At 44.1% G+C, this 25,002-nt stretch overlaps 1 protein-coding gene across 1 annotated transcript in view; it reads left to right on the forward strand.

Moving 5' to 3' along the window:
- The first annotated feature begins 2,843 nt into the window (after positions 1-2,843).
- Positions 2,844-25,002, forward strand: part of LOC132820630 (neural cell adhesion molecule 2-like) — a 581,438-nt gene continuing 559,279 nt past the window's right edge. Inside the window, exon 1 of the mRNA XM_060832832.1 lies at positions 2,844-2,895. Coding sequence (XP_060688815.1) covers positions 2,844-2,895 — 52 coding nt within the window. The remainder of the gene's footprint in view (positions 2,896-25,002) is intronic.

The following is a 25,002-nucleotide window of genomic DNA, read 5'->3' on the forward strand; positions in this document are numbered from 1 at the left end:
ATAAACCCTTCATCAGGAATGCCTGACCTGCTGTGCTTTTCCAGCACCCCCACACATTTTGACTCTGCATTAAAGGTACAGTCAGACAGAGATCTGGGCTGCAGGAAAGCGGAGTTACTGAGTGAGAGTGTGAATGAGTTACTGAACATCAGAATGAGGGAGCGAGATTGCAGTCAGTAGAAATACAGTTTCCCACCTCCCTGCTGGGAGAGGAACTACTGAGTAAAGTTGTTAAATTAAAGAGTGAGGAAGAGTGATCTTTGGGAGAAGAGGGATTACTGAGTGGCAGTGAGGGAGCTGCATTAACGTCAGTTGAAACACAATTAGCAATTCTTGCCTGCATGGTTATAGCAGAGAAACTACTGAATGTCAGTGTGAGAGAGATGGATTAACATCAGTGGAGATACCGTTAATAACACAGGGTGGTAGGGGTTTGGGAGCTTGCTGTTGGAATGGCAAAAAGTTGCAGTTTGAAAGAGGTGCATTAACATAAATAGTGCCGCAATCTGTAACAGAGGATACTTGGGAGGAAGAGATATAGAGGCTGACAATGTGAAGAAGCTGGATTATTATTAGTAACGATATCACCAGTAACAGAGGATGCTGACCAGAAGGATTTATTGAACCTGACAGTGAGCGAGCTGGATTAATATCATTCGAGATAGAGTCAGTAATAGAGTGCTGGCTGGGAAGAGTTAATGAGTTTGACAGTGTGAGGGAGCTGGATTAATATCAACGCAGATACAGTCAGGATCACAGGGCAGGGTTCAGAGACTGTGACATTTTAGCTGCGAACATATTAATTCAGCTCTCTCTCACAGCTAAAATACTAATGCAGCTTGTTCTTGATATGTTGCACGAAGACTGTCGCACATTTTTAATGCCAAGACAAAAATACCAACTGAAAGAGATACAAAATAAATAATTGCTAAATCAAGCCCTTATGGAGTATAAGCAAGAAAAGGGCTATTTGAGCTCACACATTTGTTCCTCCATTCTGCCTTCTTGGTCTATAGCAAATAAATTGCCCTTTCTGAACAAAGATCTATTGATCTCAGTTCAAAATTTACAATTAAAGATTGGTAAGACTCGTTTTGGGCATTCCAGTCATGAGTTACTGTATCAAAGGAGCCTCTTGCGAAGATTGCTTTTTTAAACTGTGGTCTTTTTACTTAAATTCTAGAGAGAGTACCATCACTTTGTCACTTGCAATGAGCTAGCCACTGGTGTTCCACAAGGGTCAGTGCTGGGGCCTCTGTAGTTTGTAATATACATAAATGATTTGGATGAAAATGTAAGTGGTCTGATTATTTCTTTTATATGCAGATGGTGGAATTATAGATAGTGAGGAAGGTTGTCATAGGATATAGCAGAATATAGATAAGTTGGAAAGATGGGCAGAGAAATGACTACTCGCAGAGGCCTTCAGAGAACATCTCCCAGGACACCCGCACCAACCAACCCCACCACCCCATGGTCAAACACTTCAACTCTCCCTCCCTCTCCGCCAAGGACAATCAGGTCCTGGGCCTTCTCCATCGCCACATCCTAACCAACCAACGCCTGGATGAAGAACGCCTCATCTTCCACCTCTGGACACTCCAACCCCATGGCATCAATGTGGATTTCACCAGTTTCTTCATTCCTCTGCCCCCACCTTATCCCAGATCCAATCTTCCAATTGGACATCGCCCCTCATGATGTGTCTTACCTGTCAATTTTCCTTCCCATCTATCCGCTCCATCTTCCTCTCTGACATATCACTATTACCCCCACCTCCATCCACCTCCTGCACTCTCAGCTACCTTCCCCAAAGCACTCCCCCCCCCCACTAACCCCCCCACACCCTTATGTTTATCTCTCCATCTCCTAGGCTCCCAGCCTAATTCCTGATGAAGGGCTTTTGCCCGAAATGTCGATTCGCCTGCTTGTCAGATGTTGTGCTTTTCCAACACCACACTCTGTACTCTCATCTCCAGTATCTACAGTCCTCACTTTCACCTAAATGACAGATGGAGTTTAGTCCGGATAATTGTGAGATGATGCATTTTGGGAGTTTAAGTACAAGAGGAAAATATACAGTAACTGTAGGATCCTTAGGAGTACAGATATACAGAGTTAAAGTCTATAGCTCCCAGTAAGTATCAACTCAGCTGGGGATAAGGTGGTAAAGAAGGCATATGGCACGCTTGTCTTCATCGTCCTGGCATTGAGTATAAAAATTGCCACATTATGTAACAATTAGAGTATTGTGTGCAGTTCTGGTTGCTACACTACGGGAGTTTGGAGAGGGTTTGAATGCAGTTTACCAGGAGATTGCCTGGATTGGAGTGCATTAGCTTTATGGAGAGGGTGGACAAACTTGGATTGTTTCCATTATAGTCTCAGGAGCTGAGGGAAAACCTGATAGAAGTATATAAAATTGCAAGAGGCCTGTGTAGGGTGGATAGTGGGAGTCTGTTTCCCAGAGTGGAAATGTCAAATACCAGGGAGCATAGGTTTAAGGTGAAAGGAGTGACAGTTTAATAGAGATGTGTAAAGCATGATTTTTTACACAGAGGGTGGTAGGTGGCTGGATTGCACTGCCAGACAGTAGAAGTAGATACGAAAGCAATGTTTAAGAGGCATTTAGACACACACATGAACAGACAAGGAATAGAGGGATATAGACCATATGCAGGCAGATGGGATTACATTAGAATCGCATCATGGTCAGCACAGACACGGTGGGCCAAAGGGCCTGTTCCTGTGGTGTATTCTTCCGTATTCTAAGGTTAACCACTCATCCATTCACAAAAGAGCCTGATGGTTCCAATGGGTATGAGAATTGATCCGTTTTCAAAATGACGAGTGATGGACGTCTCATCAGCTGCTGCCCACGGAGTGAAGGGGAAGGTAACACAACAGAGACCTTCAAAACATTTTTATCAGAATGTTTCCCCTCATAGGTGAATCCAAAACTATGGAAAAGATAATGATTAATCAATCCAGGAGAGAAATAAAGGTGGTTAGAATTTAACACCTACTATCTCCCCCACACCCCCGCTCACTTCATCCTCAGGAATGCACTGTGTGTATTGGATTATAAAATCAGGTATTGATGAGCACCGTTTCCATTTCAAACCCACCACAGTAGTAATTTTATCAGTGAGAGAGAAAGCAGAGTGTAACCTGATCACCTTGGGCTGATTTATCATAAGGGAAATTGGCCATGCTAAATTGCCCGTAGTGTTAGGTGAATGGGTCCGGGTGGGTTACGCTTTGGCGGGTCGGTGTGGACTTGTTGGGCCGAAGGGCCTCCACACTGTAAGTAATCTATATGTAAGTAATCTACATAACCTCGGAGGCAATGGTGGGTTTTAGATTAGAGTGGTGCTGGAAAAGCGCAGCAGGCCAGGCAGCATCCGAGAAGCAGGAAAATCGACGTTTCAGGCAAAAGCCCTTCGTCAGGAATTCCTTGATTTTCCTGCTCCTTGGATGCTGCTTAACCTGCTGCACCTTTCTAGCACCACTCTAACCTAGACTCTGATCTCCAGCATCTGCAGTCCTCATTTTTGCCTAATAGCCTAGTGATACTGTCCCAAGACTATTAATCTAGTGACTCAGGCAATGGATCAGGAACCCCGGCTCAAATCCTTCAGAGACTGGAATAAAAATTGAGAATTAAGAATTTATTGACAACTTCTCAGAGGAAGAACCGATCTTGTTCAATAATGTCCTTGAGAACATATGTTGATGACTTCAGACCCATAGGGTTGCTCGGTGTTTCCTGGGCACACAGAGGGGGGCCTATTTTTAAGAAAGGGGTGGATCTGCTCGATGTAAATTTTCATCCACAAATTGGTGCAATATGGAAATTGTTGCCACAGGAAGTAATTGAAGCAAATGAAAATAAAGCAACTATGTGTAGTGACTGGAATGATGTCATCCAGGTGGATCGTAGCTCCAATCAGGGAGCCCTGGCTGACAGATGTAAAGAGGAGTATTAGGGGTTCTGCTCACTGTAGGAGTGGACTCTATGCTAACTGGGCCAATGTCATGTACCATGCACATCTAAATAAAGGGTGACTTGGTGACGGAGTTATTCTTGTATGCAAGGAATGAAAAAGAGATACTGAGATAGTGAAAGGCTGGGATATGATAAATGGCATGAATGAATGATTTAGGATGAGGACAAATACCATTATTGATCAGATTACTCAGTTCTGTGCTGTATGCCCTACATACTTCACTGGTGTCCCTTTCATTTTCAAAGGTTTCTTGATGGCTGAACTCCATCCACATAAAGAGTTACAGAGGGACCCTTAAAAAGGCATCTGATTTTGAGGTTCACTCTTTGAAAGGGGTCATAGTGCAAAAAAATTCACTTTTTAAAAATCACGTCCAGTGGCAAGACAATACTTTTTAACAAGCGTTCACAAAGATGAGAATTCTTACTCACTAACATGATTGCCTTTTAAAAAGGATATTGTTGGCACGACACCACTCTCCCAATCCTTGTTTTAAAAGAGGTCTTAATGATAGCAGCTAAAGCATTTTTAAAGTAAGGTTGATTTAAAAAAATCCTAAATATTCCTGTCAAGAAAGGGCGTGCAACAAAGGAAAGAATTTCAAGGATAAAGTGAAAGTACAAATAAGAAAGGAAGTCCATAATAGCACCAGATTAATGTTCGTGTGAGTGACCGTGAATGATAAAATGAGTGCGATACTGAGATGAGGAGGCAGGTGAGAAGAGATGCAAGTAGATTATGAGGCATAGAATGATGAAAGGATGACAAAAGGAAGGCAGAGGTGAGACAGAGAGGAATTGTTTTACATGAAATGTTATGATGTGGAATACATTGCCTGTAAGGATACTGAAAGCAGATTTAACAGTGACTTTCAACAAAAAAATTAGATAGTTGAACGGACAGATATTTGGCAGACAAAAGCAAAAAGCTGAGGGTGCAGAAAATCTGAAAGAAAATGAGAGACAAGTGCAGCACATCCAGCTAAATTGGCGAGAGTTCATGCTTAAGGTCAATATCTTCACATCAGAACTTTGTCAGTATCATGGGGAGAGAATAGAGGATTTGGAATAATCAGCATGATTCATTCCAAGAGCCATCACAGGCACAATGGGCCAAATGGCCTCCATCCACATTGCATGTTTCCATAAAATTTGGACCAGATGGGTTTACGGCAGACAATAAGATGCCTTTTGTCAAGTAGAGAATGAAAGGTGAGTTGGGTGAATAAATGATATCAGATACCATGATGTTAGGCTTGGACAAATTCCAAAGGTATCATAATTTGAGATCAAATTTAGTGAGTACATAGAGATGCAGGAATATTTTAAACACAGCCAACATGTTTAAGACAAATTTTGTTTAATATTCCCAGTGGTTTTTTTGAAGAGATAATTGACGATATCGGTTACAGTGATGCAGTAGACTTTACACATTGAGTTTCAAAAGGGGGCAGATAAAACAAGTCACAATCAGACTTGGTACAAAATCTCACTCATTTCCCATCTGAGTAAGTTGAGCAACTTGGTTCAGACACTGGGTGTTACTCTTCAAGGAAAGTGCAGAAGATCACTGCCACTTTCTCGAGGGCATCAAGGTCGTGGAAGCAACACCCACGAGTCAATTTTTTTAAAAAATGATGTATCATAAAGGTTAATCCAGGGCCTACTCTTAGTATAGATGTTTGAAGTTGTACTTAGACTTAGACGTAGACTTACAGTGTGGAAACAGGCCCTTCGGCCCAACAAGTCCACACCGACCCGCCGAAGCGCAACCCACCCATACCCCTACATTTACCCCTTACCTAACACTACGGGCAATTTAGCATGGCCAATTCACCTGACCCGCACATCTTTGTGACTGTGGGAGGAAACCGGAGCACCCGGAGGAAACCCACGCAGACACGGGGAGAACGTGCAAACTCCACACAGTCAGTCGCCTGAGTCGGGAATTGAACCCGGGTCTACAGGCGCTGTGAGGCAGCAGTGCTAACCACTGTGCCACCGTGCCGCCTTCAAGTTGTGAAAGGCCTGATATAGCCATTGGAACTCTAAAATACACAGGCAAGACGTAGATATGGATGTCTGACAGTTTAATGTGAAATTGTAGTGCAGAGAGACAGAAAATAGGAACAAGAATAGGCCATTCAGTTCCTTCAAGACTGTTTACCAGACTGATTCCAGGGATGGTGTATGAGCAGAGATTGACTTGGTTATGAGTTCAGATGAGTGAGGGGGATCTCACAGAGACTTATAAAACTGTAACAGGACTTGACAGGGTGTGTGCAGAGATGATGTTCTCGATGGTGGGTGCATCCAGAACCACGGGTCACAGTCTGAGGAGTCGGGGTGGACCATTTACAATGGAGATGAGGATACATTTCTTCACCCAGAGAGTGGGGAGCTTGGGGAATTCATTACCACCGGAAGTAGTTGATGCTAAGACATTGAATGTATTCAAGGGATGGTTAAATATAGCTCTTGAGGTGAATGGGATCAAAGGTTAGGGAGAGAAACAGGATTAGCCTATTGAGTTGGGTGACCAGCCATGATCATGATGAATTGTAGAGCAGGCTTGAAGGGCTGAATGGCCACTTCCTCCTCCTATCCTCCATGTTTCTATGTTTCACCATTTACTATGATCATGGTTAATCATCAGCTCATTACTCTGGGTTCTCCTTTCTTCTTGAATCTGTTAACATGTTGAACATATGGACTGAATGGAAAAAACGCTGAAGAACATGGTGGAAAACGGTCATCAAAGGGTTTCAAACAAACACACTGTATCTTGATGTTAAATTGATGAAGTCAAAGAGGGTGGTACTGGAAAAGCACAGCTGGTCAGGCAACATCCAAGGAGCAGGAGAGTCGGTGTTTTCAGCATAAGCTCTTCAAGAGGAAGAGCTTCGGCTCAAAACTTCGATTCTCTTGCTCCTTAGATGCTGCCTGACCAGCTGTGCTTTTCCAGCAACACCTTCTTCGACCCTGATCTTGAGCATCTGCAGTCCTCACTTTCTCCTGGTTAAATAGATGAAGCCCAAAATAACCAATTTTATAAATAGGAGGACAACATACAAGAACAAGTGATAATGATAAAGTCATACAGGTATAAAATGATGGGGCCACACTTAGATTCCTCAATTACATGAAGAGATGGTGGCAAAACACCCAGATTAAAGCGATCGTGGAGTTATAGGCTGGGATTATTGAATTCTGGGTCTGAAATCCTGTGCCAGTTTGTTTCTGTGTCTTGACCCCATACAATGCACAGCAAGCACATCCACTGGGATTATTAAAGAACCATGCCAATTCATGGTGGGGAATTGGTTCACTGTCCAATCAGTGACCATGAGTGGACTTCCCAAGCTGGAGAGTCAATGGGAGGCCTTGTATCTATCAATGGTTGACAGCTCCAAAACCCAACAAACAATCTGAAGATGAAAGTGAGAGAGGGAAGACTAGGCATGCTGATTGTACTTTTCTTTAATCCACAGAAGCCTGGCCCTGGTGTTCGGGTGATGACCTCTTCAGGGAATGCCCAGTAGCAACACCTGTGAGCCTTACATTGATCTTGACGATTTGTCTCACCAACACTGTGGACTAGATATCCCAGTTGGGCAGATCCATTCAGATAAATCTCCTCTGCACCCTTTCAAGGGCTCTCATATTCTTTTGCAGTGTGGTGGCCGAAGCTGAAAGCAATACCTCAATTACGGCTTAACCAGAGCTTTATCAAGGGTCAGCCTAACTTGCCTATCATTGTTCCCTTATTTATGAAGTCCAAGGCCCCATCCACTCTGCTACTCGCTTAATAGCTTCTGTCATCTTCAATGATTCATGCAAACAAACCCTCAGAGCCTATGCACTCTTCTGAGTGGGGTTTGACAAATGCAGATCAGTGGCTCGGATTTCTGTAGTGAGATAGTCACCTCTTCATTTCCCCAATTCTTATCCACACGGTCCTAATCAGGAGTGTGATGGAATGCCTGGATGAGTGCAGCTCCAACAACACTGAAGAATCTTGACACCATCCAGGATCGAGCCAACTCCCATCACCCTTCCCGCCCCCTCACTCCTATTTGCCAACACACATTGAACATTGACTCCCATCATCACCTACACACGGTGTCAGCGGTATATGTCAACTACGAGAAGCTCAGCTCCATCAACGCTCTCCAAATTCATAACCTCTGCACATTGGAGCACCACCAATTACAAACTCCCATTCACACTACATAGCATTCTGACTTTTTAAGGTTAGATTTCCTACAGTATGGAAGCAGGCCCTTCAGCCCAACAAGTCCACACCGACTCTCTGAAGACTAACCCATCCAGACCCATTCCACTACTCTATATTTACCCTTGACTAATGCATCTAGCACTACAGGTAATTTAGCATGGCCAATTCACCTGATCTGAACATCTTTGGATTGTTGGAGGAAACTCACACAGTCGCCCGAGGCTGGGATCGAACCCGGGTTGCTGGCGTTGTGAGGCAGCAATGCTAGCCACTGAGCCACTGAGCTGCATTTCTAGATCACTGTTCCAGAAGCCTGGATCTCTGTTCTTGACAGCACAGTGGGTGTTCCTACACCACAAAGCCTGCAGCAGTTGATGAAGATAGCTCATCACTATCTTCTAAAGAGCAAGCCAGTATTAGCAATAAATGTTGTTTGAGCCAAGAATACCCACATTCCATAAACAAATGAAAACAAACAGTCATTAAATTGCTTCTCCCTACCCCTCTGCCAAAATTCATACATCTCTGTATTAAACTCATCTGCTCACTCTGGAGTACAATCTGTGTGATTTGCCACAGTCAGTTTGTATTATCTATTTACAATGCCTTTATGTAATGGAAAACACAGCAGGTCTGCTGAAGAAGGAGTATGTTAAACCACAACAACAACAGCCTGAGCTTATATATCACCTTTGAAGCGCTCATAATGTCCAAAAGCACTTTCAAATTAAATGCACCTCAGGAGGATGCATGAATAGAATGGACAGAATCTTAGTCTAAGGGACTGGATTTAAAATGCAACTTGAAGGAATGAGAGATTTAGAATAATAGAATCCTTACAGTGTGGAAGCAGGCCCCTCAGCCCATCGAGTCTACACTGACCCTCCAAAGAGTAACTCACGTGGTGCCATTCCCCCTACCCTACATTTACCGCTGACTAATGTGCCTAGCCTGTACACTAGGGGCAATTTAGTTTGGCCAATTCATCTAACCTGCACATCTTTGAACTGTGGGGAGGAAACTGGAGCACCCAGGGGCAACCCGTACAGACAAGGGGAGAACGTGCAAAATCCACACAGACAGTCAGCCAAGGCTGGAATCAAACCCAGGGCCCTTGTGCTGGGAGGTAGCAGTGCTACCCACTGGGCCACTGTGCCTTTTGGAACTTTAGTGCCCAGAGGCTGCCAATGGTGATGTAATTAATATTGGGTGAGTGCATCAGGACAAAGTTGGGAAAGTATAAATATCCTGGAGGGTGGTGGGCTGGAGGAAGTGATGCAGTAGGGTAGGATGCGGCCATGGGGGGATCTCAAAACAGGGATAAGAATGTTAACATTGAGATACAGATTAACTTGGAGCTCAAATCTGTCAGTGAGCACAGTGGTGAAATGTAAACAGGACTGGGCATGAGTTAGGACACAAGCAGAGCTTAAGCCTATGGAGAGTGGAAGATAGGGCGGCATGGTGGCACAGTGGTTAGCACTGCTGTCTCACAGCGCCTGAGACCCGGGTTCAATTCCCGACTCAGGCGACTGACTGTGTGGAGTTTGCACATTCTCCCCGTGTCTGCGTGGGTTTCCTCCGAGTGCTCCGGTTTCCTCCCACAATCCAAAGATGTGCGGGTCAGGTGAATTGGCCATGCTAAATTGCCCGTAGTGTTAGGTAAGGGGTAAATGCAGAGGTATGGGTGGGTTGCGCTTCGGCGGGTTGGTGTGGACTTGTTGGGCCGAAGGGCCTGTTTCCACACTGTAAGTAATCTAATCTAATAGGAGGCAGACCAGCAATACATAGTCAAGCCTGGACATAACAAAGGTGTAGAAGAGGATTTCAGCAGTAGAGCAGTTGAGACATAAGGCAGAGACAGAGTAGACATAAGTAATACTAGTGATAAGAACATAGGAACAAGGAACAGGAGTAGGCCATCTGGCCTGTCGAGCCTGTTCCATCATTCAATAAGATCATGGCTGATCTTTTCATGGCCTCAGCTCCATTTACCCACCCTCTCCTCATAACCCTTAATTCCTTTACTGTTCAAAAATCTATCTTTGCTTTAAAAACATTTAACGAGGTAACTTCACCTGCTTCACTGGGCAGGGAATTCCACAGATTCACAACTCTTTGGGTGAAGAAGTTCTTTCTTAACTCAGTCTTAAGTCTGCTCCCCCTTATATTGACCATTTTGCCTCCTAGTTCTAATTCCACCCATCAGTGGAACCATCCTCCCTGCCTCTATTTGAACTGTTCCCTTCATGATTTTTTTTATCTATGCTCTTGGAAATTCATCAAATGATATACGAAGGTAGAAAACAACATGGCTCAGCCCCAGACATTTCCTGATAACTCCTTGTTTCAATATTCAATTTGCATTAAATCGATTTTAAAACCTGACATGTAGTAGTTATTAAATGTACAACTGCTGGTGCAGAGAGTGGCACGTTTATCCATTAACATAAAACCATCATCAGCTTCAAATCAGGGGAAAAAAATGTTTGCGCACTATTAATTCAGAAGCAGCTGCTTCTCACTGGCAATACCTGAAAGGTATATTCAGAAATGAGTTTAACAGCTCTATTCTCCCTCAGGTCGTCTGTAAATGCAATCCGATCCACCTGCACCTCATCAACCAGTGTGACAGAACATTCTCTCCTGCCAATTATAACAATTGATGGTCCAGTTGTAAGTCAGAAGGAAAAAAAATGTAACTACTTTGCTTTTGCAGACTTTGTTATCAGTTCATGTCAAGGTGAGTTGATTCTAGTGCTCTGTACCTTGAACGAGTGTAAAGACCTCAGAGCTCATGAAAGACATAATCTGGTACAGCAGAGAATACCCTTGACTTTCCACCTTCAAACACAACTGTATAGGAGGGATATTGTGAAACTTGAAAGGATTCGGAAAAGATTTACAAGGATTTTGCTAGGGTTGGAGGGTTTGAACTGTCAGGAGAGGCTGAATAGGCTGGGACTGTTTTTTCTGAGTGTCAGAGGCTGAGGGGTGATCCTATAGAAGTTTATGAAATCATGAGGGATATGGATAGGGTAAATATTCAGTCTTTTCCCCAGGGTAGGGAAGTCCAAAACTAGAGGGCATGGGTTTAAGATGAGAGGGGAAAGATTTAAAAGGGACAACTTTTCATGTAGAGGAGGGTGCATGTATGGAATGAGCTGCCAGAGGAAGTGATGGAGACTGGTACAATTACAAATTTAATAGGTATCTGGATGTGTATATGAAAAAGAAAGGTCAAGAGGGATGTGGACCAAATGCCGGTCAATGGGACTAGATTAATTTAGGATATCTGGTTGACATGAATGAGTTGGAGGGAAGGGTCTGCTTTTGTGGTGTACATCTCTATGACTCTCTGATTCTGTAACTGAACAGAAGCACCCTCTCTTGCACTGGCATATAATCATCCCTGTTTCCATGTTGTGCTGTTGTGGTTATCAATCCCGCTCAGATGTGTTGAACTGAGAAGTTTTAGTGCCTGCAGAGTTAGAAGATGTGATATACCCAAACCTGTACCTCCCATCTACAGCCTTTGAGTCGAAAGGTGTGTCACTGGAAAAGCACTGCTGGTCAGGCAGCATCCGAGGAGCAGGAGAGCCCTTCATCAGGAATGACATGAAGCTTATGCCTGAAACATCGACTCTCCTGCTCCTCAGATGCTGCCTGACTTGCTGACCACACTTTACGACTCTAATCTCCAGCATCTGCAGCCCTCACTTTCTCCCATCTACAGCCTTGTCCATTTATTTTTTTCATGTGAATGTCAGAGGTGTCACTCCAGGACCTCAATCACTACCTCTTGTCTGATACTTCAGAGTGGAGAATGTTGCACAGTTGTGGACGCCAGGATTTTGGACTGAGGCATTTAAACCCATTTATACTTTGAAGTGAATTTGAAACATCCCACATTTGAAAAACTGAAACTTCTCTCCAGTGTCTTGGCTAATATTCATCTCTTAACAAACCTCTCTGTTCCTTTCTCTCTCTGTTGACTTTTTGTTGATGACTTTATTAGATCTGTACTCATGGATGCAATGAGTTACAAAGTACTCAGAAGAGGTCCCTTGATAACTCATTTGATAAGTACACAGCACTTTGCTTTACTGAGCCATTCCATTACCAATGATTGGATTTTCTGTTCTGAGTTGAATTAACTGCTCAGGATTGGAGATGTAACCTGTGACCTGAGCAAAATGATCAAGTAACACCGTCACTACATTTGTTAATAGAGGAAGAATGCCATTAGTTGCAAAATGAGTTCCAAAGTGATCACATCAACCAGCATCTAACTTCTTGTGGAATCAGGGAACACTAAAGGACAGGTGAAAACCATTTGGCTCATCAAATTTTTCTAACTCTTTCACAGAGTAATTGGTTCATCTTACTGTCTTGCTCTTTCCCCGTATCTCTGCCATTTTTGTCTCCATCAGTTTTTGTCCTTCTCCCATCTTAAACGTCATCAGGCAATGCATTCCAAATCCTTGTGACTCATTAGTTCACTTTATGCCACCCCTACTTTTATAATCCACCCTTTCCCAACAGGGAGACGGTTAGCTCAGTTGGCTGGATGGCTGCTTTGCAATGTAGGGTAGTGTCAGCCATGTGAATTTAATTTCCTGCACTAGCTGAGGTGATCATGAAGGATTGTCCTTCTCAACACTTCCTCTTGCTTGAAGGCTGGTGACCCTCAGATTAAACCTCCATCAGTTGTCGCCTTCTCTCTTTAATGAGAAAGCAGCCTGTGGTCAAGTAGGACAATAGTGACTTTATCTCCAAACTGGAGGTTTAGCCATTCTCCATTGCTGAAAGAAAGTATGGGAGCTGAAATGACATTTCACAACTTCTTTAAAGCTGTTGACTGATTGTTAACCTCTTTGGAGACTTGTTTCCTGGACTCAGTCTGCACCATATTGTAGGAAAGCTGCGAATGTATAGCTGAGAATGTAGCAGCAATTTATATGGAATGGTTTCACGTGAAATTAGAAATTTCAGTCATGAGGATGAAACATATTCTCCTTAGAAAGAAACTGAGGGAAGATTTAATCAAGGTTTTGAAAATTATGAGCGGGCTGGACAGACCAAAATGGAAGAAGCTGTTCTTACTCATAAAAGTTAAAAAAAATAATGTGGTGGGGCATGGAGAAAAGTATGGTAGTTGAGGTTAAGCAATAGATTAATTAAGTAATGATACAGGCATGGTGGGACAAATAGCCAACTTGTATCCTGTAACAATTCTATGATTTTGAAACTCTAAATCTTGTCAGAGTTTCATAAGCTGCTGGAAATGAAAACTGACAGGGTGAAACATGTGTGTGATGGGATTCGTGTTTTCACAGCTATATATTAGGGTGGCACTGTGGTCAGTGGTTACCACTGCTGCCTCACAGCGGCAGGGACCTGGGTTTGGTTCCAGCCTCGGGCTACTGTCTGTGTGGCGCTTATAAATTCTCTCCGTATCTGTGTGGGTTTCCTCTGGGTGCTCAGGTTTCCTCCCACAGTCCAAAGATGTGCAGGTTAGATTGAATTGGCCATGCTAAATTATCCATGCTGTTCAGGGATATGTAGGTTAGGTACATTAGTCAGGAGTACAAAGAGGTTGGGGAATGGGTTACGTTTTGGAGGGGTGGTATGGACTTGTTAGGTCAAAGGGCCTGTTTCCACACTGTAGGGATTTTAATTCTAATATTGTTGGGTAAAGTCCTAATGAAACTAAATCCAAAAGGAAAATAATGCTGGAATTTTACAGCCAGAAAATGGGCATGTCTCCTGTTCCTTGAATGCTGCCTGACCTGCTGTGTTTTTCCAGCACCACATTCTCGACTCTGATCTCCAGCATCTGCCGTCCTCACTTCCATCAACGGAAAGAAGCAGAGTTTTCAGTGCAGATGAGCATGCAGAAAAGCTGAAATAAAGAAGTAAAATACTTCAAGCTGGGGAAAAGCAAAATAGAGTGGATAGAAGTGGGAGCATAAAGCATGAAGAACAAAAGAGGAGGTTTGGTATAGAGTGGAAGGCAAGAGAGATTAAAGAACCAAGTATTTCATGATGCAATAGTCAAAGAGAGTGGGAATGGATTGAAATGAATTGGTAAAGAGATTCCTTTATTGACCATTGGTTTATTTACGGAGGGCAACATTCCCTAAAACTGCTGTCTTCCTCCCAAAGCTGTGATCCAGAAGTCTTTTTGGAGATATTTTCTAAATAATCTGCTCAGAATTATTATTACAGACATCTGGAGTAGGTAAGACTTGAACGCAGGTGGAATCATAGAATCCCTACAGTGTGAAAGCAGATCTTTCAGCCCATCAACCTCTGAACAGCATCCCATCCAGACCCATCCCTCTACCCTATCCCTATAATCCTGCATTTCCCATGGCTTAACCACTAAACCTACATATCCCTGGACATTATGGAAAGTTTAGCACAGCCAATCCACCTCACTGGCACATCTTTGAAAATGAGAAGAAAGCAGAGCACCCAGAGGAAGCCCACACAAACATATGGAGAATGTACAAACTCCACACAGACAGTCACTCAAGCCCAGAATCGAGCCCAGTTTCCTGGCACTATGAGGCAGCTGTGCTAACCATTAACCCATCCTAGGTCTCTTGCAGTAAAAGATAGTGATGCTCTCAAAGAACAAAGAAAAGTTGAGCACAGGAACAGGCCCTTTTGCCCTCCAAAGCCTGCACTGCCACAGTTTGCCCTTCCATACTAAAACTGTCTTAGAACATAGAACATAGAACATAGAAGGATACAGCGCAGTACAGGCCCTTCGGCCCTCGATGTTGCGCCGACCGAATCCTACCTAACCTATACTAGCCCAATAACTTCCAAATGCCTATCCAATGCCCGCTTAAATGACCATAAAGAAGGAGAGTTCACCACTGATACAGGCAGGGCATTCCATGAACTCACAACCCGCTGTGTGAAGAATCTACCCCTAACATCTGTCCTATACCTACCACCCCTTAATTTAAAGCTATGTCCCCTAGTAACACCTGACTCCATTAGCGGTAAAAGGTTCTTAGTATCTACCCTATCTAAACCCCTAATCATCTTATACACTTCTATCAGATCTCCCCTAAACCTTCTCTTCTCCAATGAGAACAGCCCCAAGTGCCTCAGCCTTTCCTCATAAGATTTTCCTACCATTCCAGGCAACATCCTGGTAAACCTCCTCTGCACTCGTTCTAAAGCTTCCACATCCTTCCTATAGTATGGCGACCAAAACTGCACACAATACTCCAGATGAGGCCGCACCAGAGTCTTATACAACTGCAACATGACCTCAGGACTCCGGAACTCAATTCCTCTGCCAATAAAGCCCAGTACACCATATGCCTTCCTCACAGCACTATTTACCTGGGTGGCAACTTTCAGAGATCTGTGTACATGGACACCAAGATCCCTCTGCTCATCCACACTACCAAGTAGCCTACCATTAGCCCAGTAATCCATCATCTTGTTATTCCTACCAAAGTGAACGACTTCGCACTTAGCTACATTGAATTCCATTTGCCACATTTCCGCCCAGCTCTGCAACTTATCTATATCCCGCTGTAACCTACCACTTCCTTCCTCACTATCCACAACTCCACCGACTTTTGTGTCATCCGCAAACTTGCTTACCCAGCTTTCAAGTCCTTCCTCTAGATCATTTATAAAGATAACAAAAAGCAATGGTCCCAAAACAGATCCTTGTGGTACACCGCTAGTAACTGCGCTCCAAGATGAACATAATCCATCAACTACTACCCTCTGTCTCCTTCCAGCCAGCCAATTCCTAATCCAAACCTCTAATGTATCCTCAATGCCATACCTCCGAAGTTTTAGCATTAGCCTACCATGGGGAACCTTATCGAACGCCTTACTAAAATCCATATACACAACATCTACTGCTTTGCCCTCATCCACTTCCTTGGTCACCTTCTCAAAGAACTCAATAAGGTTTGTGAGGCACGACCTGCCCTTCACAAAACCATGCTGGCTATCCCTGATCACGTTATTCCTACCCAGATGTTCATAAATCTTATCCCTTACCATTCTCTCTAAGACTTTGCCCACCACTGAAGTCAGACTCACTGGCCTATAGTTGCTAGGGCTATCCCTACTCCCTTTCTTGAACAATGGGACCACATTCGCTATCCTCCAGTCCTCTGGTACTATTCCTGTTGACAACGATGACATAAAAATCCAGGCCAATGGCTCTGCTATCTCCTCCCTCGCTTCCCATAGGATCCTGGGGTAAATGCCATCAGGCCCAGGAGACTTATCTATATTCATCCTTTCCAATATTCCCAAAACCTCTTCCCTGCATATTTCCAGGGCATCCATTCTAATTATTTGTGATTCCATATTCACATCAGCAACAGTGTCCTGTTCCTGAGTAAATACTGATGAAAAGTACTGATTTAATGTCTCTCCAATCTCCTCCGCCTCCACACACAACTTCCCACTACTATCCTTGACTGGACCGATACCTACCCTAGTCATCCTTTTATTCTTGACATACCTATAGAAAGCCTTTGGGTTTTCCCTAATCCTACCAGCTAAAGACTTTTCATGTCCCCTTCTCGCTTTTCTTAACTCCCTCTTTAGCTCCTTCCTGGCTACCTTATAACTCTCAATCGCCCCTACTGAACCTTCACGCCTCATCTTTACATATGCCACCTTCTTCCCTTTCACAAGGGACTCCAATTCCTTACTAAACCACGGCTGCCTCACAAGGCCCTTTACACCATGCCTGACTGGTACATACCTATCGAGGACACGCAGTAGCTGCTCCTTGAACACTCCCCACATCTCATTAGTGTTCTTCTCTTGAAGCCTGTTTTTCCAATCCACACATCCTAAGTCATGCCTCACTGCATCATAATTTCCCTGCCCCCAGCTATAGCTCTTGCCCTGCGGCACACGATTATCCCTCTCCATCACTAAAGTAAAAGTCACCGAGTTGTGGTCACTGTCCCCGAAGTGCTCACCTACCTCCAAGTCCAACACCTGGCCTGGTTCATTACCTAGAACCAAATCCAATATAGCCTCCCCTCTTGTTGGCCTGTCGACATATTGTGTCAGGAAACCCTCCTGCACACATTGTACAAACACCGACCCATCTAATGAACTCGAGCTATAGCTCTCCCAGTCAATATCTGGGAAGTTAAAGTCCCCCATAACAACCACCCTGCTACCTTCACTCTTTTCCTGAATCATCCTCGCAATATTATCCTCTACTTCTCTAGGACTATTAGGAGGCCTGTAGAAAACACCTAACAGGGTGACCTCACCTTTCCTATTTCTAACCTCAGCCCAAACTACCTCAGATGGCAAGTCCTCTTCCATCGTCCATTCCACTGCTGTGATACTGTCTTTGACAAGTAATGCCACGCCTCCCCCTTTTTTACCCCCATGTCTGATCCTACTAAAACATTTGAACCCTGGAACGTGCAACAGCCATTCTTGTCCCTGTTCTACCCATGTCTCTGTAATGGCCACAACATCGAAGTCCCAGGTACCAACCCACGCTGCAAGTTCACCTACCTTATTCCTTATACTTCTGGCATTGAAGTATACACACTTCAATCCACCTTTCTGGTTACAGTCACCCTCCTTAGAGATCACTGCATTATTCCTAACCTCCCTACACTCAAGGTCCTGTACCCTAAAGCTACAGTCCTGGTTCCCATGCCCCCACGGAGTTAGTTTAAACCCTCCCAAAGAGCACTAGCAAACCTCCCCCCAAGGATACTGGTGCCCCTCAGGTTCAAGTGTAGACCATCCTTTTTATAGAGGTCCCACCTTCCCCAGAAAGGACCCCAGTTATCCAGAAACCGGAATCCCTCCCTCCTGCACCATCCCTGTAGCCACGCATTTAACTGCTCTCTCTCCCTGTTCCTCGACTCTCTATCACGTGGCACGGGTAACAAACCAGAGACTACAACTCTGTTTGTTCTAACTCTGAGCTTCCAACCTAGCTCCCTGAAAGCCTGCCTTACATCCTCACCCTTCTTCCTACCTATATCGTTGGTGCCAACGTGGACCACGATCTGGGGCTGCTCCCCCTCCCCCTTAAGGACCCGGAAAACACGATCAGCGACATCACGTACCCTTGCACCTGGGAGGCAACATACCAAACGTGAGTCCCTGTCGCCCCCACAAAACCGTCTGTCTGTACCCCTCACTATCGAGTCCCCAAGAACAATCGCTCTACCTTTCTCCACCCTTCCCTTCTGAGCAACGGGGCCAGGCTCCGTGCCAGAGGCCTGAACCTCGTTGCTTGCCCCTGGTAAGTCATCCCCCCCACAAGTATCCAAAACGGTATACTTGTTCTTGAGGGGAATGACCGCAGGGGGTCCCTGCACTGGCTTCCTCCTCCCACTCCCCCTCACTGTCACCCATCTATCTTGAACTTTCGGAGTAACTACTTGCCTATAGCTCCGATCTATGACCTCCTCTGCCTCCCGAATGATCCGCAGTTCATCCAACTCCAGCTCCAGTTCCCTAACACGGGTTTGGAGGAGCTGGAGATGGTTGCACTTCTTGCAAGTGTACTCAGCAGGGACGCTAATGGCTTCCCTCACCTCATACATGTTGCAAGAGGAACATTGCCCTCTCTGCACTGCCATCCCTCTAAAAGTAAGCTTTCCTTAAAAAAACAAAAACCAACTAAATCTAAAGAAACAAACAAGGAAAATGCAGCACTTACCCGCTAGTCACAATTGGTCTTATTATTAGGTTAGAGGAGGTGGAAGGGTGGGAGGCACTACTCGTGTAGTGCCTCGGGTGACTCGCCTACGCGTTTAAATAAGGGGAGAGAGAAAAAAAAACCTTACCCAGGTAACCTAGCGCGCCTTCCGGGTCTGCTACCGCTTTTTTGAAGGAAAACTTTAAACTTTTAACTATTAAAAAGTCTTCACTTACAGCATCCAATCCATGCCTCTATCCCTTCCTATTCACTGAAATACATGATGCTCTAAACAATCCTCTTTGGTATGTACTCAAGTCATTTAATTAAGCCAATGCTCTCCATCTTAAATTCATTAACTTTAACATTAAAACCAGCATACAAGTAACAGTGAGCAGTAGAGACTGAAACTGGAATGGAAACTTTACTTCTCTGAGGGGTGATTTTCTTTTTAATTCATTCACGTGCAGGGGAGAGCCCAGCATGGAGCATCTAAAGGCTTAAGAAAGGACTGTAATATTTGACTTGTTGACTGCATTTATTTGTACCTAGGTACTTTGTACTTAAGACAGCGCCATATGTGGGCAGCACTGCTGCTTCACAGTGCCAGAGATTCGGGTTCAATTCCCGCCTCAGGCAGCTGACTGTGTGGAGTTTGTACGTTCTCCACGTGTCTGTGTGGGTTTCCTCCGGGTGCTCCGGTTTCCTCCCACAGTCCAAAAATGTGCAGGTTAGGTGAATTGGCCATGCTAAATTGCTCGTAGTGTTAGGTGCAGGGGTATATGTAGGGGAATGGGTCTGGGTGGGTGCGCTGTGGTGGTTCGGTGTGGACTTGTTGGGCCGAAGGGCCTGTTTCCACACTGTAAGTAATCTAATCTAATATGTGGTGACATTGTACACTTCTCACTTTACATTGAAAAGTGTACACATAACAAAAAAATCCAAATCTAAATCAGGTGGGAGTTGGTAACTCAGCCACCATGTATTGGCTGTCTCTGATTACAGAGAAGAAAATGGTGGTGGACTGCACTTATAGGCTGTTGGTACTCCCACAGCTCTGTAGGATGTTAGTTCCAGGATTTTGACCACAACAGTAAAGGAACGATCCAATTCCAAGCAAGGATGGTCTTTGGCTTGATTTTGGCTTGATTGCTAAAGCAAAACTTAACAAAATGGAATTCTAGTCTAATGGCTCTTCATTGGGGTCATTGGGGAAGTTCATTTGTGTTGATTTGTTGGTCTCCATGGTGATCATAACATTACCTCATGATGTCTGTTTTGTATTGGTGATCAATTTCAAACACTTTCTCCATTTTCAACAAAACAATGTCAACTTATGTAGTGCCTTTAACATAATGAAACATCCCCGTCACTTTATAAAACAACGCAAAACAAATTGATACTTAGGGAGATATTCAGATGCCGAACTGCTTGGTCAAAGAAGTAGGCTTTAAGCAATATCTGAAGGAGGATAGGGAGGGAGAGAGAAGTTGGAGAGTTATAAGAAGGTCGGGTAGACCTTGGGATCTAGACCCTTGCTATGGAAGAGGATGATGACATGCAGGATGTACAGGAGCTTTAACTGCACATAAAAACATTGGGCAAGGACACACACACACACACACACACACACACACCTTCATGTTAAGCTATAAACAAACATATTGGAAATCCAAACCAAAAACAGAAACGATTGTTGAAATCCCAGCAGGCCTGGCAGAGAGAAGCAGAGTTAACAGTTCAAGCCCAGCATGACTCTTCGTCAGAATGTTCTAATGAAGACTCTTACCGGACTCGAAATGTTAACAGACACTTCCAGACTGATGAGCTTCCACAGTATTTTATGTTTTTGCTCCCCACTAACATGTTGGAGGCAGGATGTATTTGAAGGTTTGTTGCTTAAGTTTAGCTCTAGGATCAGCAATTACTGCTCTAAGCAAAAGCTCCCTTCCCAGTCACAGGATGAAATACCATCAACCAGTTGCAGTCCCAGCGGCTGTGTGTGTGTGTGTGTGTGTGTGTGTGTGTGTGTGTGTGTGTGTGTGTGTGTGTGTGTGTGTGTAGTTTTATGTAGTGTGTGTGAGTGCTTGAATATAATTATCCTCAATTGCTATATCTTCACGTTACCTCTGTTCCATCTGGTAAGTGTACAGCATGCTGTCTGATGTTGCAGTTCCAAAGCACCCTCAGGGGAGCTGGAATCTTTAACGTGTCGTTTAATATGCTGAATGAATGACATCACTAATAATGGGAAACAATAGAATTACTCCCGAGCCATGTTAATTAACATTAACATGTGTTAATTGTAGACAGAAGCTTTTTTGTATCCTTTAGTTTCAATTATTTATTAGTGTGTGAAGCCATTCTCTTCGTGATTCTGCAGCTGAATTTTTGCTATGAGTTGACTTACACTCTATCAGAGATCTGTCTTCTGCCAATATTAGGCTGACTGTTCAAATTGCCCCTTCATCTTGGATACAAGTTTAGATTTTAGAGAAATTGGTTGATACAAATCCACAACTGATTCTATTGTGCCCCAGCACATTTGCTGCTGAAACTCTAATCCACGCCTTTCTCATGGCCAGACATGACTGGACCAAGTTTTTAATCAGCTGGTCTCCCACTGACTGCCTTTCATAAGCTCAGACTCTTCCAAACCCCTGTAGACCATATACTAACTCACACTGATCTCCTTCATTAACAAGAAGGTAGTTGCCCCAGGGCGAATATGGTTGGTGGATGAACCAGTGATGCCCACATTCAGTGAAAGACCAAAATAAACCCCTGCAGTTCCCAATCAGCATTGGATTTCAAAATAGACACCTCACTCAATTTTAAAATTGCCATCCACCCTACACAATCTCTCCAAGGCCTCACCGTACTCCATGTCCTGTAGCCTGTATTAGAATCCATACAGTGTGGAAACAGGCCATTTGGTCCAACAAGTCCACACCAACTCTCTGAAGAGCATTTCACTCAGACTCACACCCTGACACAATCCTATCCCTCTCACCCCCACAGCTAATCCACCAAACCTACACATCTCTGGGCACTATGGGCAATTTAACATGGCCAATCCACCGAAGGAGAAAGTTAGGGCTGCAGGTGCTGAAATTAAGAGACGAGAAGTGTGGCTGGAAAAGCATAGCAAGTCAGGCAGCACCCAAGGAACAGGAGAGTCTTAACTCTTCATCAGGAATGTGGATTTGGGAAAGGGAGCTGACAGGTAAAAAGGTTGGGGGGGTAGAGTTGGGGGAAGGCAGCTAGGCATGCTGGTGGGTGATGATAGTAATAGTTTGGAGTGGAGGATGGAGCGGATAGGTGGGAAGGAAGATGGACATGTGGGATAGTTCAAGAGGGTGAGTCTAAATTGAAAGGTTGGATCTTGGATGAGGTGAGGTGAGGAGAGATGAGGAAACTAGTGAAATTGACATTGATGCCGTGTGATTGGAGGGTCCCAAGGGTCCCAATCCACCTAAGCTGCACATCGTTAGGCTGTGAGAGCAAACTGGAACACCTGGAGGAAACCCACTCAGGCAGTGGGGAGAGAATGTGAAAACGCCGTATAGACAGGAGCTAAAGGCTGTTCTATATCATCTGTATGGTTGTCAGTTTCAATTTTTCCCTGATAGTAGCTCTCCTGTAATATTGTACCATCTTAAAAGTGCAAGACAATGCAAATTGTTGTTGCAGCGGGAGAAGGACATCACTGGCAAAGACAGTATAATACTCTTGAGCAGGGGGGCTTACTTGGCACATAGGAATTAAACACATTGCTCCGTGCCTGGAGTCACGTGTAGGCCAGAACAGGTATGGAAAACATATTTTCTTCCCTAAAGAATATTAGTGAACCAGGTGGGTTGTTAACTTAATTATTCCTCAGTGGGAACCAGACCCACTTCCTCAGAGTGTTAGTCTGGACCTCTTGATTACCTGTGTAGCCAGAGCAAATACATAAAAATAAGCAGGAGTAAAAAAATCACAGACATACACCACATAAACACAAAAATATGCACACTGATATGCAGGCATCAATTGTCTCAGAGATAAAAACACAGTCCAATATGTTAATAGGGAAGGACAGCACAGTGACCAGTGGTTAGCACTGCTTCCTCATGGTGCCAAGGACCTGGGTTTGATTCCAGCCTTCAGCGACTGTGTGTGGAGTTTGCACATTCCCCCTGCCTCTGTGCAGGTTTCCTCCAGGTGTTCTGGTTTCTTCCCTTAGTCCAAAGATATGCAAGTGTGGTGGATTGGCCATGTGAAATTTGCCAGGGATAGTATTCAGGGATGTTAGGCGAAGTGGATTGGCCATGGGAAATGTGGGGTTACAGGGAATGGGTTGGGATGCTCTTCAGAGAGTTGCTGCAGGCTCAATGGGCCGAATGGCCTCTTTCTGCACTGTAGGGATTCTATGATACTGTTCCAACATCTCTCCCTTCATGTTGTTGTTATTATTTAAGGTGATGGGTTTTTGGAGTGTTTCATAGCTCCCAACATTTTCTGGGTTATAATGGAAATCCAACCTTTCAATTCAGACTCACCCTCTTGAACTGTCCCACCTGTCCATCTTCCTTCCCACCTATCTGCTCCATCCTCCACTCCAACCTATTACTATCACCACCCACCTGCATATATACCTAGCTACCTTCCACCAACCCTACACCCCAACCTTTTTAATCTGTCAGCTCCCTTTCCCAAATCCACACTCCTGATGAAGGGGTGTTTTCCAGGAGCAATGTCAATTACGATATCTTTCGGAAGCATTTTGATAAAATGATAAATGCACAGACAGCCGAACCCAAAATGTAACCTGAGACGAAAGGAGAGTAAGAATAGAGTTATCAGCCCCTCAACGCTACCCTGCTGTTTAATTAAGTCGTGGTTGATCTATGTCTGTACTTCATTTAGTCACCTTTGTACCAGATCCCTTGATAGCCATACCTCACATTAATCTATTGATTTCCTTTGCAATTGCTGTCATTATGTCAGGAGATTTAACCAGGCACAGAGATAGTCAATTTCAATTATCAGAGGTTACTCCAGTCAGCAGATGCAGTCCCAATTTTGGCTGCTACCAAAACTTAATCATCACACTTCATTCTTTTGGGGTCTTTCCACTGATGGACCATCAAGTGGACCACCTTGGGATATTTAAAGAATTCTCCTACTCTTGCTGGTTCAACAGAAGCCAGAATGGCCTGTTCTTGGTTGAATCAGAGAATCCCTACAGTATGGAAGCAAGCCATTTGGTCCATCGAATCCATGCCAACAAGCTGAAGAGCATCTCACCCAAATCCTTTCCCTGTAACCCTGCATTTCTCACAGCTAACCCACCTAGCCTGGACATTATGGGCAATTTAGCGCAGCCAATCCACCCTAACCTACATATTTTTGGACTGCAGGAGGAAACTGGAGCACCTGGAGGAAACTCAGGAAAAATGTGCAGACTCCACACTTTTGCCCAAAGGTAGAATGATCCTAAGTCCCTGGAGCTGTGAGGTGCTCACCCTGATGGATGGTCTGATCCAGATGTGTAGCCTTATCTGAACGTACCAGTAATCTGTACGTGCAGTCTGAACGAGCAGCCACAAAGCTTCAGACAACATGACAAAGACGCTGAAAGAAAAAAAACTTGCATTTATGGAGCGCCTTTCACAAAACATTAGGCCATTCCAAATGATATGTGCAGCTAGTGAAGTGTTGTTGTGACAGAGGAAATGCCAATGTGAGCAGAGCAAGATGTCACAGTGAAAATTGGGACACTATGGTCATTAACCTGATCCCCTAATCATCATTAAGGAGATGAAAATTAGTAAAAACTGAGGCAAAACAAAGGGAAAAGCCTTTAATCTTAAATCCAATAGATTTGAAATCTGAGTGTGGAGCATATACTAAAGGCAAGACAGAGATAAGGCTGCAAAGTTTTTAATATAACAGTGGAGATAACATTTGGTTACGGCTAAGCGATGCCTATTAATGCTGAAAGATTTGAAAGGATTCCTCACTCCACAAGTGGTGCCAGTTATTACACGAATATTAATACATATTATGACTGGAAGAGCTTTG

This window comes from Hemiscyllium ocellatum, chromosome 12, assembly GCF_020745735.1.
Source record: "Hemiscyllium ocellatum isolate sHemOce1 chromosome 12, sHemOce1.pat.X.cur, whole genome shotgun sequence".
In the NCBI taxonomy this organism is placed as follows: Eukaryota; Metazoa; Chordata; class Chondrichthyes; order Orectolobiformes; family Hemiscylliidae; genus Hemiscyllium; species Hemiscyllium ocellatum.